The 15,630-nt window shown below is 36.2% G+C and overlaps 1 protein-coding gene and 1 long non-coding RNA gene across 2 annotated transcripts in view; one reads left to right on the forward strand and one right to left on the reverse strand.

Annotated features, from left to right (window-relative positions):
* HCN1 (hyperpolarization activated cyclic nucleotide gated potassium channel 1) overlaps window positions 1-15,630 on the reverse strand; it is a 193,597-nt gene that overhangs the window by 52,790 nt on the left and 125,177 nt on the right. The window contains exon 4 of the mRNA XM_064403432.1: window positions 14,438-14,656. Within this exon, the coding sequence (XP_064259502.1) occupies window positions 14,438-14,656 (219 nt within the window). The remainder of the gene's footprint in view (window positions 1-14,437; window positions 14,657-15,630) is intronic.
* On the forward strand, window positions 268-14,444 carry LOC135289651 (uncharacterized). The gene is made up of 5 exons (XR_010352400.1): window positions 268-494; window positions 2,005-2,221; window positions 3,105-3,255; window positions 3,376-3,471; window positions 13,889-14,444. It is a non-coding gene; the product is annotated as an uncharacterized LOC135289651 (long non-coding RNA).

The raw sequence follows: 15,630 nt of genomic DNA on the forward strand, positions 1-15,630 counted from the left end.
CCTCTCTGCTACACTTGGTGAAACTGTATTCAAATCTAAGGCAAGATGATTTTCTTCCTTATAGAGAAAGACACTGTAAAGATGACAACTTATTTTAAAAAATCAGATATGCTGTAATGGTCTCCTTAGAGTTGTCAGTTTTGAAGCAAAATTTAATACCTATTCTGTCATCTTGTACAATAATTTTCCTTATCTTTTAAACAACTTGAGTTTCTTTTTCTTTTTTTTTTCCTTCCTCTTTTTTGAATTTACTTAGCCAGTAAGAAAGAATATACATTAAAATAAGTGCCTAGACAGAAGGAGCAGGAGACAAAAGGAGTTATTCCCCAGACAAGCAGTCTACGGAAGCAAAAAGGATCAGCTAATCTCTGCTGGGTCACTTCAGTTCAGTTCTGGTCACAAGCAGCATTTTGTGCAGCTCCAGGATCCACGATGGGGACATCCGGACCTGGGCACCAAACACACACTTGTCAATCACCTGTTTCCTTTTTGATGTAAGTTTTTAGGGATGTGTGTTAATTTTGTTTATCAGAAGCACTGGTTTCCTCTGTCATGGGCTTCACCTGAACCACTGATCCTGCTGCACAGAAACATTGCATAATGCTAAATTGTGTCCCACAATGCCTGTAGCTAAACTGGCATGCTTGGTTGTGAGCATCTCACCCACAGGAAATCCAGTTACTTCAAGAAGTAAACTGAAGTAGCAATTTAGAAAAGAAATCTAGAAAAATGTGTAATTAGGTTGAAATTATGTAACTTTGTATCTATTGTTTAATAGTTGCAATGAAAAGAAGAAGAAAGCAAGTTTTATTAACAGTGTAATTGTTACATCTGCTTGGTGTTGTGCCAACAGCTATGCTAGTACTAGCAGCACCAGCACACACAAGACAGGAACACTGGCACAATACAGCTGCTGATCCTGGTAATTTTATCTCTGATAATACCTAATTATGGCTTCCCAGTTCCTTTCAGATTAATTACTGAAAAATGCCAATTCATCAAAAATAACCCTTTTTAATGCACCCAGTTTCACATTTTTCAGTTCCATGTCAAGATACTTGCAGGCCAGTAAGTTTATCTTACATGGGAAGGTCCGTTCAAAGCTAAAGGGAGAAACAAAGAGATTCTTCAGTAAGTAAAGTTGCTCTGTTAAAGGATGTATTGCTTTTCTTGACCTCTGATCAGAGACCCAAAACTGGCCTTCCCTCATTTCACAGCAATGTCTTAATGATGAGGAAATGGTTCTTCTAGGCTGGGCAGGGCATCTCCCAGTGTCTTTTCTGCTTATCTATTACACATGTATCAAGATAAAGACAGAAAATTCTCTTTGTAAGGATATCCTTTGTAAGGATAAAAATATTGATGTAGATGATCACATTTCACCTTGCTTTTCCAAGAACGCGTAATCACTTACATAGAATTAAGGTGGTGGGAAGCACAAAGAGTCATCCCACACAGATGCTACTCATGAGGAAGAAAAGCCTACACAGGGCCATTGGCTGCAACTCATCCACCTCCCTGCAGGCATTTCACACGTAAACACCTGAGTCAGTGTCAGACAAATGCAGAACTAAGATTTTTTCAGACACGTAGGAGCTTAAAGGAGACCAGACAACCTCTGCTCTGAACAGGTAACCTCATTAATACTATTATTACCTTACAAACTATTTAATATCTGCTGTGTGAAACCTTGTATATTTTATTTGAGCATAGAGCTAGATAATCTAGCAGGACACAAACAGCCCTTCCATTTACAAATGAGACTTGAAGATCATACCTTATTTTTTAGATAATCTAAGACTCTTTTTCAAACTGTTCAGGTCTCCAGCGTCACCTAAAAGACTGAGTTTAACACACAGTGTCACACAACATTCATGCATTCTTCACCAATAACTGCAGCAGTCTCGACAAGCTGCTCTTCATCTTCATGTTCACAGCTGTTTTATTTCATTTCTTCTTCTAAACTAGCCATAATCTTCTTTTTCTTACTTTACTTTTTTATAGTCTTGACGTATACACACTTCAGAGACATCCTTAGAGAAATAAATTTATGGCACCTGAATGTTTCTCTGATAAACGACAGCCATGGCAGGAAAGCAATACTCCAAGCAACCTTTTGTACTCTCCCAAAGAGCATCATTATAGACCTGACTGTTCCAGAGGAATGACTGAGCAACAGGATGTATTCTCACATTCCAGAATTATGGAATTTATTCACTAGGTACAGAAAAAAACCCTTCAATTTTTAATGACTTAAAGACAATTTTTGATTAGAACAAAAATGATGTATATATGAAAACTACAGGCTCTATCAGGAATGGAAAAGCCAATGAAACATTCTGCAAAGAACAAATTTAGAGGCAATTTACAGCTTTCTTCAAAGAAATAGACTAATGATTCCTGTAAGAGTTCTGGTTATGAAGACATAATTCAATGCATTGACCATTTGATCATCCAAATTCATCAAATCTTACACAAAGAGTAGGTCTTACTTTTTATTCTACAAAACAATGCAAAAAGTTCTTAGTAATAGTGGATGGCTTCCCACATCTTGATGGAGATTTAACTCAAATTAATGTTAATAATGTATTTCTGTGTTAAACATTTCTGCAGAAACATTAGTTTATCAGTATATTCAGCATAGCTGGGCTCATTCAAAAGCGAAGTCACAGAGCTGTTGAAGAAAAAGAATGGAGCTTCTGTGAAATAATACCTTTATTTTCTTTTCCAACTTTTTTCAGAACAAGAAGGAGAAATAGAAAGTGCTTAGACGAAATGGGCAAAACACCTGTAGGATGCTACGGAAAAACTATGAAAGGAGTAAAAGGCTAATAAAGGGTTCTTAAACCATTCTACAAAAAATTCTAAAGTCCTAAGGATTCCTCATAGTTTCTTCCACTTAAAGAAATATGGTTCATGAAGTGCAGATTTATTTGTTCCATTCTTAAGTATTTTAGAACCACTCTACTTAGCACCTGAAATTTTAGGAAAATTTACCTTAGAGTTGAATAAAGGATCCTGTATTTCCAGAGCAAGAGAAGCAATTTGCACTCTAGTGCCACTGGCTGTGAGTATGATAGTCTGCCATATATACTGTTTTTCAGGCCCAATGGATAATTCACTTCTATTCAGAGCTAGTCCCCCAAACACCACTACCAGCACCAACAACCGTGTCTCATGGAAAGGCTGCAGGGCAGGTCCCCTGCTGAAGCTGAGGAGGAATCTGCATAGCTCTGCCAAGGAGAGCTCTTCCTGGTAGGCAATGCAAAACGCCTGGTTTTGTTAAAAAAAAAATTGGTTTTGAAAGGAGCCTTTTTTTCCCCATTTTTAAAGCATGAAATAGATAAATAAAAACTTACCTTTTCATTCTTCCAGAGATATTTGATCTAGACCACAAGGAAAACCTTGCAAAGAGAATAGCAGTGCACCCCCAACAGAGAAAGCTACACCTGGGCTATGTGAAAAACACAGGTAACAAGATGCTGAGGCAAGAAAAGCCTTTTCATTTGTACTTTGTTTTTAAACTGAATCTGAGGAAGACCTGGAAGAATTCAGAACATCTTCCCAATAAATCAGTATATTTTGAAGCTGTAGACAGTGGAATTTTGAGCAATCATAATCAAATATAGCACAAGGGTCTGCAACGCTAATTCCTGAGAACTACAGAAACAAAATGTTGCTTCCACTAAAACTTCAGTGTTGCCTAAGAACCTCACTGTAGATAATAACTACCTAACAATTAGATGGTAACCTAACAATTTTAAGGCAGAAACCACTTCAAGTATAAGCTGGCACTTCCTTCTGTTTTTCACAGCAAAAATTGATGGCTAAAACAGAAGCTCTCTCTGCCACCCAGGAAGAGTGGGTTAGAAATAGCAGATAATGTAAGTTCAAATGTAAAAATTTTCTGCTTTAGCCCTGGTGTGTTGCAGAATTCCAGGCTAACACTCTGAGGAGTTGCCTTCATCTGCTGCTGAGAGAGATGGCTCATTTTCTCAGCCTGCCTGATTGATCCCTCCTCTGCTCAGAACTGTACTACAAGTTTAAAAGCCACATGCAATGGGGCTTACACCTAATATTAATGGATAGGCCACAGCACAGTGCTTTCATCATTCACTTTTCCCCTTTCTTCTCCTTTTTCACATTATTCTATGTAGTTATATCACTGGACCCTCCCCAGGAAGCTCTAACTTGATGTTAATTGGTACTGAATCGTTTGGAAAATGAAAGCTTTCTTTTCCCGTCATGGAAAGCATCTAAACTGTGCAAGTTTTAGATGAGTGTCCTGCCTTCTCCAAACCACACAAAATAGACTGGCTTTGTGGAGGGTTTTGAGGAAGAAGAGGACAAATGGTCTCTGACAGATGCAGAGACTACCTTAGAAACAAACATGGGGACTGGGGGCCAGTAGACTGAGAATCTATGGAAGAAAATAAAACAGAGATAAAAACAAGGAAGAGCTAACGTTTATATAGTTCCAAATAATTTCTGGTTTTGGTACTATTTTGCAAGGTTATGCTGTTCTCTACTATCTTAAATCATAAACTTTTGCAGAGCAAGAGCATGTTTTTTGAATATTTTGCAAACAAATCTAAACCACAATCTTTCAGCAATAAACAAAAGTATCTTTTCATTTCCTGAGTTACATATACTGTTGGTTTTATTGTGCTATCATTTTTCATGCAGAGTTACTCTCTGACTGTTATAGCTTTGTTTTGAAATCAATGGACCAATATAGTTCATCAGATTTTTAAATCTCTTTTTTCCCTTTTTACACAAGATTTCAGATTTTTTTTCTAGCAACACTGCTTGAAGAGTAAATACTGTTCACTGCCTTACAGCTGCAGCTGATGGAGCAGGGATTATCAGATGCTATCTTGTCTCTGTTCATGCAACCCAAAACTTCCTGCCTGGCTGAACTGGGTAATGTGATATAGTAGTCAAGGTAATCATTGCATTGATCTTCCTCACTTCAGTTCTCTTTTATTTGCACTGTCCACACATAGAAGCTGCTGTTCAAAGTGAGGGGATATGCAGGTGGAAATAGTAGGCTCATCTCTATCTCTTTGCCAAAAATTCAGAGTGTGGTCAAATGACTTCCTAAATTCTTTCAGATGACATCATGTACTGCCCAATGAAAGGTTCTTGCTTAGCCATCAACAAATCCCTCAATACAAGCTCCTCTGTTGATCATAGTTCTTACCTAAAACAAGTCAACATCCTCTACCCCCTGGTGCAGTCCCTTCATCCTCACTTCCTCACATATTCTTTGGCTCCTGCCATTTCAAACTGTTTTTTTCCTTGGAAAAACCATAGGAAAAAGCCAGAGATGCCTTTCCACTATCTCTGTTACAGTGACCAGTCATCTTCTGAGGCTCTCTGCCTCAGTTTTGCTTTGAGTCAGCCCTTTTGGTTGCCTCTGGTGTCAGTGGCACTCCAGGCTGAGGATGGGCCATGTCCATCCTCTGGTGCTGCCTGATGATGCCCAAACGGGCTGAACAACATCTATCACTGTGCAGGAATAAAGCAGCAACAAAGACAGATGGACTCTTCAGCCAGGTGACCACCCACCTCTCTTGCTTACATTCCCTACAAAATCAGGGGAAACAAAGACCTATGCCTTAAAAAATGCTGAAAAATTAAAAAGGATTGGGAGGTATCCTATATAGGGGAATTAACTCCATTAATTCTAGTTACCAGCTCCTTCATATTCATAAAAAGAAACAAGAAACACCCAAAGCCTTCACTTCTCACTTGAAAAAAATTCTCAGTGTTTTCCTCAAAACTTTATAAAATTACTTTTATATATTCATCAAATTCTGAAGTTAAGCTTTACTTGAAGCAGGCATCCAGTGCTGCCTATAGTAAACGGCATCTCACCAACAAATATTTTCTCAAAAAAGAGATTGTATAGATATTTATCTGAAAATCACAGGTTCCTAACCCCAATCTTTGAAAACACAGCACTGTGAATTTTTAAAAGTCCTTTTACTATGCTTAGGTAATTAGCATTTAAAAAAATGATTTCTGAAGGTTTTTAAATTTTTTTTTTCTTTTGGTAGCAGAAGATGTAAAAGGTAGGTCTAGTGTATTTTAAGAAAACAAATGGAGTCAAAAGCATTTTGCTCTATATTTATTACTGCTTGTCCTTTCTAATACGTTTTCTTGAATTAGTGTTACAATATTTTTTTCAAGGTTAGTTACCACTTGGATTAAACTGTTAATTTATCACACAAAACAATACAAAAGGGATTTTAAAAACACTCATTTGAAGGGAAAATATTTTGGTTAATATTTGGTTAAAATATTCTGTTATCCTCTGCACTCCAAAGCATTTATAAATATTGAATGTCTTATTTACACAAATTCTTGTATTCTCAAAGTATACATGTATTCATTACTTGAATATTGAGTAACAGGATGATATTGGGAAAGAACTACCATGTACAAGTCAATATAAAAATAATCAATCTTTCTTTCTTCCCTTCTTCCCTAACAAGGTAAAGGAAAAAAAACCCCATAATCTTTCACAGAAAGGATTATATTCTCACTCCTAATATTATATTAGATAATATTGACTGCTATTTCCTTCTATCCATCTGCAAGACATAAGCACAGTAATTCTACTGCAACTTGGAAAATTGCTACCTGCTATAGCTATCTGGTGTGAATCACAGTTTTCTCTTGCTAAATTTGTAACTTTTGCTGTGTTTGAACAGAAAGTTTGAAGCCCAAAACTTAGTTCCTTGTTTTTTGTATCTCTTTTTTTTTTTTTAATTTATTTATTGTGGGAATGTATGGTAATTACTGTGGAAAGAAAGCAGATTGTGTGTAAAATCTGACTTTAGAATAACTTCATGCCTTCACAGCTAATTTTATATAGTCATCATGAACATGGTTGCAATTGTAATGAGCTAGCTCTGCAGTTTCATATGGAAAACTGCTAGAAACCTAATCCATAATGCAAGACAGCAGAACACTTTATAGGTAAATTACCCACAACACAGCAATAAATCAAAGAGAGTCCCATCTGTCATTTTAGAAGCAGTGGGAGTCTATTACAGTTTGGCACAGGTATGATGCAGCCGGGTGGAGAGCACTTGGCTTGCACAGTACCTGCCGCCGGGAGGGACCAATCACCTTTTCAGAGATGAAAGGCAAAAATCACCAGCCCAATTACCCCAGCAAGAATGGCTGTAATGAGAAGCTGAAACACAATAATGAACTATCAGGACAAAAGAGGAGAGCAGTCTAGTGAGAATGTTCTGACTAATTTATATTTCTCTCCAAAGTCTTGCCCTCAATCTAAACATCAATATTCAGTTCAACTTCTAGAGAAAAAAAAATTATTTTTTTAATGTTGCATCATTACAGGTGAGTAATTTCTGATTTTTGATTGGGAGAGGGAATATATTCTTTTCCAAACTTTTTGCAATGCTATCTATCATTCTTTCCTGTTTCAAAAATTGTGAAGACCAATGTCAATATCACAAGTATGTGTACCAAAAGTCCAGGTAATCATTATAAACAGAAAACTGATAAAGATGAGAAAGAGAAAGCAAGTGATGGCAGTGAAGGCCTTATCATGACACAATAAATATTTTCATGCTCAGTGAACAAGCTTCTGCCTTCACAGCCCACACTATTTCTCATAGCTGAGAACTGACATATTCATTTACATGTCAGTTGATTTCATGATGGCCTTAATTATGCATCAAGTTAAAAGATGCATATAAATATAAGGATTAATGTACCTACAAGTTCTATTATGTGCATGTTCTATCAAATAACAGGATGTGTCCTGTGAAATAAAGTATCTGAAAAGATTTTTCTGAGATTCAGCTGTTTTTCCCCTTCCAGAATGCTTTCCCTTTCAGAACAGTGAGTGGTATCAAGTATGTTTTAATAGCTTGCTTTGTTTTAATAAATCTCATTGCTTTCTGCAAGGACCAATAAGGCTCACAGAAGCCAGGAGTACTACATCTGTCCATTTAGCAGTCTGTGACCTGATGTATGCCAAAACAGCATAAGATGATTCAGAAATAATCCTTATGGCAACACTTACAAACCCTTTTCTAACTATAAGACACCCTGGACTTTCAAATAAAATCACAAATCTGGGAATTATAACTACCAGAAGCAATCCACCAATACTGTGGTGTGCAATGACTCTCAGCCATGCCTAAATATTTAGGAAATAATGATTTTTCTTGTTCACAATACTGCAATGACTACATGGCTTTTGATAAAATGAATACTTACTCCTGAGGTCCTGACATTGTACAAAACTGTTAGCAACTCTTGTACTTGATCACTTGATAAAACACTTCAAAAATTCTTTATTCTTTAAAATACTTCACTGTAGCCAAGCTGAATAGGATATATGTCTGTGAAAGCTGATGGGAATTTTCTAAAAACCTGCAAAAGTAGAAGTTTTTGAAAAGGATTTGCTTTATTTTCCTGTTTGGTTTGGTTTTGTTTTGGATTTTTTTTTTTTGGGGGGGTGGTGGTTTTTGTTTGTTTGTTTCCAAGTAGGTCTTATTCCAGGATAAATGAAATCACCCTTCATTTTCCAAAATAAATAATTCCCTTGATGTGGCAAGTATACTGTGCTGCACAGAAAATACAAGATTTATCTTCCAAGTGGCTCACCTTCTTCAGCAGTGATATGACATGACTTATTGCTAAAATATGCTTTATAAATGAAAACAGGCTATTTTAAAGTAAAGAATCACAGAACATTTTTATGTTACAGTATTACCAGACTTTCTAAAAACTACTATCAGCACCAGAAAATCATGACTTCCATTTTTTAAAAAAATATGTGTAAACATGAAAAGCTACTGAACTTAGAAATCAGTAGTTAATGAGTACTTTGCTGCTCAGATTAGACCAGATCCAGGAATAACATTCTATAACTCCACTATTGCAAATTCAGCTGTGTCTCTAAAATTCAGGTTCTGCAATTTGCTGTTTGAACATCTGTTCAAGTTAAGACAAAAGAATCCATAAAACTGAATTTTCAAAGATTTTATGAATGGCATATAATATGTAAGCATTGGAAACTATATAAGTTTCACTCTATTTCATCTGACTCAAGTCCAGCATGGATATTTGTGTTTAATTTCATAATATATATACACCACAGGCTGGTGTAAGCCTAGCTAAATAGCGATGAGGTCTTGCTACAGCTCTTCCTTTCCTATGAATTTCCATCATGACCAGAACAGCCTTTTCCCAGACGCATGTGGATATACACAAATCCCTGATATGTACAAATGACATAGTTACAAATACCAAAATTTTTCCAGATATACTTCCTAAGAACTGAAGTAGTTCTAATGAACACACCAAGAACTTGGTACCTGCCTTGCTCCACTTTCAGTTTAACCACTGATTGCTTGAAACTCAAGAAAACAAATAAGTGATGTCTCCTGTTCCTCTTTAGGAAAATAGAGGCGTCATTGGCTGGATGAGTGGCTACCAAGTCTTGATTTACTCTGTGGCAGAGTCCCTCCAGTGCACCCTGTAACAACTGCTCAGAGAGGGAAGCTCAAAGAGGTGACCCCCAGTTTTGGAAGGGAGGACCTCAGCTGTGTCACTGCCACATCCAGCCTCTTGGAGGGGCAGGGAAGTGGGAACACGTTCCATCCACAGCTCCCCCAAACCACCCAAGGTGCTGCTACCTCTTGCAAAGCACATTGGGTATCCCCCCATGGACTGTGGGGGCAATTTAGATATCCAAACTGCAGCCATGAGGGACAGACTTGGAAAGTTGGGGCAAGGCCTCAAGCTGCAAAATCCAAAGCTTCCCTGCAGCCCTCATTCTGTTATTCCTTTTTAAATGTTTCTTCCAATGCTTAAGAAATGAAAAATTGTCAATCTGAGCTCCAAATCCTAATGCTATCTATATAAAAATGCACAATATCATATAATTGTGCAGTTGCTTACTACTTATAACTTACTGGTTGCTTTTAAATTAACTTTATATATAGTTATTACTTTTTCTCTGTAAAAAAGTACATTTAAGTTCCTTTCTTCTCTTGAACTAGACTGATTTAACTGAAGAGATGCTAAATCGTCATAAATTAAGAGATAAAATAAAAGCAATATATGGCATTACATGTCCTTTGGGACACTGGAGACAGTTGTAATTTTTTTCCATTTCTTATAGGTATATAATTGAATTAAACATTTTTATGTCTCTCATATTACTTGCAATTGGCAAAAATGGTCTGATTCTTTTTTCTTTTTTCAACAACTGGGGTGGTTTGAGTTCTAATTAGACAATAAACAAAATATGTAAAATTACAGCATAAAGAAAACTAAAATAAAATTAAATAATAACCTCCCCAGCTAATACCTGGTATTTTATCAAACCAATTTAACAATATTTATGCTATGAGACAATCTGTATGCCACTACAAATCTTGTCTCTAATAGCTTGTTGTTCCTTGATATTTTTTGCCTATGACAGAACATAACAGACAAAATATTAACCTATCTTCAATCATGAAAATTCTTTGACACTCACAGCATTAGGCAAACATCTTCCTACTAGGAACTGCCAACATCTAAAGAAAGAAAAATTTAACTAATGATCTTCATCTCTTTGTCAAATGACTATTCATTTTGCCTTCTTTGTTTCACACTAGATTGTTAACAACTTCAAGCATATGCATTTCTGGTTCTTCCAAATAAATGTCTTTGTAAAGTCAAAAATCTTTGAGATGTGCTGACTTTCTAGACATTACAAAATGTCAAAGGTGTTGCCACTTAGAATATTGCTTTTAGCTATTACTGCATTCCTCTTTGACTTACACCAAAGTCAGGGAGGAGAGAGTGCTAAGATGACATTGATTTGTTGATTTATTCAGTGCTTTTCTAAGGTAGAATGGTCCATCAAACTTTATTACTGTAAAGAGAATATGGATTAAGTATACCTGAATTGGACATCTCTCTCCTTTTTTATGTAAGCCCTTCACTAATTGATACCAGGATCTGATACATGTATTAAATCTGAGACTTTTGTTTTCCTGTGAGAACAGTTCCAGTACTTCAGAGGAAAAAAGACTGAACTTCAGCAGAGTGAACAGAATGAATCACGGCACTCTTTTTTGTACCACTTCTCAGTGTACTGTCCATCTCCTACATCTGATGGCTTATAATCACTCTTAATTTTCTCTGATACATTTTGGTTTTGGCCTGTAAGAGTAAACCTGTGGAGCAATATTTGCTTCCTTAACATATTTTGATTTTCTCAGCATGCAATGCTTGGCACAGATCAAATTCTTTGACAGAGTTTGACATTTGGCTTAATGAAATATTGTTCTTATCTTCCTGTGTGTAGTTCTTCCATTTTGAACTATGTTTGTTCTAATTTTACATGCCTTGAGCTTTGGAAGTGATTTCAGCAAATATTTTATTTCTGGCTGCTTTCAGTGTGAGAAGGACCAGAAATTTCCTTTAATTGGTTACATTCCACAGATCCATTTATTATGTTATTCAGAGAAGAATCAAATAACAACCTCTTTCTTACCTCCACTATAATTCTGTGTTGCCTAGCAATTCACATTAATTTCATTATTTTACATAATTCTTACATGGAAATAAATGGAGCCAATAAATATACAACCCAAGATATATATGTCTAAAAAAAGAAGTTCATCCTGGCCCTTATATCTGAAAAAAATCAAAGAAGTCTCCCTCTAATTTTTTAATTTCAGAAGAAAAAAAAATCAATGTTCTATGCAAAAATAGATAATGGAATATATTAAAACTCTGAAATCTGTAGCTGGAATTTCATCTACCTTTTTCTCAAGTGTCATATACGTGAAATATAAAAAATTTTTCTCTGTCAGTATTTTAGACAATATCATGACAAAATGGGTACCACAAAATGGTCTTGTATGTAGTTTGCCCATGTATGTAGTTTGCAGAGTAAAGACAAATACAGAATACCCTTTAAGAATTTGTAGTAATGACTTATAATTCTTATGCTATAATCAAAAATTTATTTTAAAATATGATGAAACTATGATAAAGAAATGGTTAAGAATGTACAGACAAGTCTCTACAGTTGTTATTCCTGATAATATATATCAGGGTCTGGGTCTCAGAAATCAGTAGAAAAAAATTCTTTATTGAAGACATCTTTTTAGCCTTAATAACCAGCATAAGAATAGATTCCAGAAAATAATAAACATTTTTTATAAAGCACAGAAATAGGCAATTTCTGGTGCCAATGCCATGCTATTCTTTACCTCAGAAGTCAGGAAACAGCTAAGAAGAAAAAACAAAAGGAAAAATGAATGTATTGAGAATTGCAGGAGCTGAGAAATGCTGGATATTTCTACGCTAATATTTAACAAAGTGTGCATAAAATCAGAGAAAAAACAAACAATTGTGCGTGTGCATAAAATCAGAGAACAAATGAATAAACAAAAAGTTTTGTTTTGCAAAAAGATGAGAAATGCAATACTGCTTGACTGCTACTGGGTTTTAATTTACAAAACAAGTGCAAATGACACTGGCTTTACTCAGCACAGTTTAAAATACATGGATATCTTTACACATGTACTATATTTCTGATGTTCAAAATATTGTGATACACTGCTGCAGCCAGCAAGGTCTGAGGATAATGACTTACATGAGATTTCAGGTGAATACTGACATTCCTTCTGATTTCCTAAATCTGTGTATATGTGTGTATGTGTGTTGACTGTAGCCTGTAATGCAAATGCAGTCATACTTCATGTCCATGGTTATGAGATTTCTGTCCCACAGCTTTCTAGAAATGTCCCATTTGGATAAAATTACTTTCCTTCTTGTTCAAAGAACAGACCAAATAAGCCAGTTGAGTTAGGTACCCTACCAAGATTAGCCCTTTGACATTATACTGAGATGGTTCACATGGTCACTGACAGAACTCATTTGGTTTTAATGATCATCTCCACTCTCTTTCTAAACCTCTTATTCTCACTTATATTTTATGACACTACAGTGTGTGAAATTTCTTGCTTGCCAATTTGTTTTGAACAGCTGTTTTGTCAGCCACAAGCTAATTTTTCTGTCACTGAACTTACAGTTTATCTTACCTCTTCCTGTCTCTCACATATTGAACCCTTGAACTGGATGCAATTTGAGCTTAACAAAACTGAATATAAACCATTCTTCACCCACACATTCCCATTTCCTCCCTCTTTGCTTCCGTGTAAAGAAAATCCCCCAGTCCATCCTACTCATTTTTTGCCCAGCAAATTCAGGTCATTCCCCTTCATCCTCAGCAGATGCCAAGGTATTTAGTCTCTGCCAGTTTTCTCCCTCAGGTTTGTGTTAGTTACATTATACTGTGATTTCTGCCCAGTTTGCCTTTCTGAACCTTGTTATGGACACATGCCAAATACTATTGCTCAGGCTGCATTTCTTATTGCTGATGTGAACTTTGATTTCACTACTTTGCTCAGCTAACTTCTACCCTGGTATGGCTCCTCCAGTTCCCCATTTACTATAATAATGAATTTTGTCATCTTCTAAGGATCTCAGTAATTCTGCACATTCTTTTTTGTCCCTTACTGAAGTTTATTCTGATCCTTTCTTCCTTATGCCATCATTGCCAGCTATATCTTCCAGTTTCATGCCTTGATCCACACCTGTCTCTGATTTTTATTACACAACTGACACAACAGTTTTAATTAGTTGTTACTTCACAAAGATCCAACCCTGTATCCATTAATGTCTTTTAAATTCCAATCCTACACAGAAAAAAACTTTTACTTTCTTACTCATTAATGTCTTTTTAATTCCAGTCTTACACGGAATAAAACTTTTATTTCCTCTTCATAAAGAACACTCTTCCACTAACCTTTCTCTATTTATCCACCTTCAGCCAAAATCCTTTCCGACCTTGGAGAGGATCTTACAGGTCATGGATTCACGTAAACAATACTGTTACTAAGCAAATGAAGACTTCTTCTGAGCACTTCTCTGAGGAAGTTACAAACAAAACTAATTTATTTGGTCTGGTCCTCATTTAAAGGCCATTCTTTTGACATGTTCAAGGGTGATCCCTGAACTGCACTCCAAAGGAAAGACAGGGAATTGTAGATGTGCCCAAGCTATCCAGGTCAAGGCCCTGGTTCAAGCTACCTAGATCAAATACCTACAGAATGTTGCAAGGGGATGCAAAGCAAAACTGAATCAAGGAATAGAGTTTTCACAAAAGAGTATAAAGGAACTTGAACATCAAGAATGAACTGTTCTTTAAGCAAAGTGGGCTCCTCCAAAAATATACTGAGCTCATGGAGTGTTCTGAACTCCTCTGTGTTCAATGACATCTGCCAGAGGCTTCATGTGCTACTAGATCATTTCATGCAAAGAGTTAAAACACCCCATTAATCCATTTCACAGCCTAAGGAGTTATGAGAAAACGAGTTACCTTTTCTTGGTATTGTCGTCGTGATGAATCCAGGGACTGGATGAGGGCAGTGGCATGACCAACAAACATGGCATAACAAGTAGCCCCCACAATCATACTCAGCATCGTTATCCAGAGGTCAGACATGCTGACAGGGGCGCGGGCTCCGTAACCAATGCAGAGCATGTGGCTCATGGCTTTGAAGAGTGCATATGAGTACTGCTTTCCCCAGGAATCGTTCTGCAAGAAAAGAGACAAGTGACTGAGCCTGCAAGCAGCCGGAAAGAAAATTACATTTGTACCTGTTTAGTGGGATCATAGATTGCTGCCTCTGAAAGACTAGTCGGGTAATGTATCCTCTATGTTTGAGAAGAGATATTCCTTCTAAATTAACTGTTAGATAAAGTGTCAGAGATTCTTACAGATAATATTTATCACAGTGAAATGAAATAAAATTGACTATTTTTAATACATTATTATACTCTTAAATGTGGGTGCTATCCTAATTACAAGGAAACTAAAGGTCAATTTTATTTTACAACCCATGGCAGATGGATTAGAAAAAGCTGAGTACTCAGACTTATCAACCACAATAAGGTGATATTTTGTTTTAATATGCATGTACATATTTCTATAGCCCTATTTCTTTCTTTTTGGAATTGTCAATTTTAACACACAACCATATTTACCTTACTAGATTCCTTTCATTTTTCAAGGACAGAAAAAAAATAGTATTATTTATTGTAATGTTTACTTAATCTGATTTTTTTGTGTGTTTGTAATATTGTAATACTGGAATAATCTCAATTGAAAAGAAGTCTTTTTTATTCTGCATCATACCAAACCTATGTTCATAGTCACAGTCTGTGAAAGTCAGCTCAAAAAAAAAAGGTGATGCCCAGGTCCTGCATTTCTGATGTGCAGCTATCCCCTCCCAGTCTCTCTGGTAGATAAGAAGGACATGACTTCTTGCTTATAAGCTTTTAAAATTGCAAAGATGTGGGCAGCATCCTCCCTTCAGCTTTACATAAAGACAGTCAAAGGGGCTGTTCCCAGGAAAATGCAGACACCTTAACATACTCCAAAAAGCCCTGGGACTTGTCAGATTTTTCTGTTTTCCAAGCCAAAAGAATGAAACAAGAACAAGGAGACAAACAGTGCTTGCAGGCACGCAGCACACATGAAAAAACACTGCATTTACCACAAAAATAACT

The sequence above is a fragment of the Passer domesticus genome, chromosome Z, assembly GCF_036417665.1.
Source record: "Passer domesticus isolate bPasDom1 chromosome Z, bPasDom1.hap1, whole genome shotgun sequence".
Lineage (NCBI taxonomy): Eukaryota > Metazoa > Chordata > Aves > Passeriformes > Passeridae > Passer > Passer domesticus.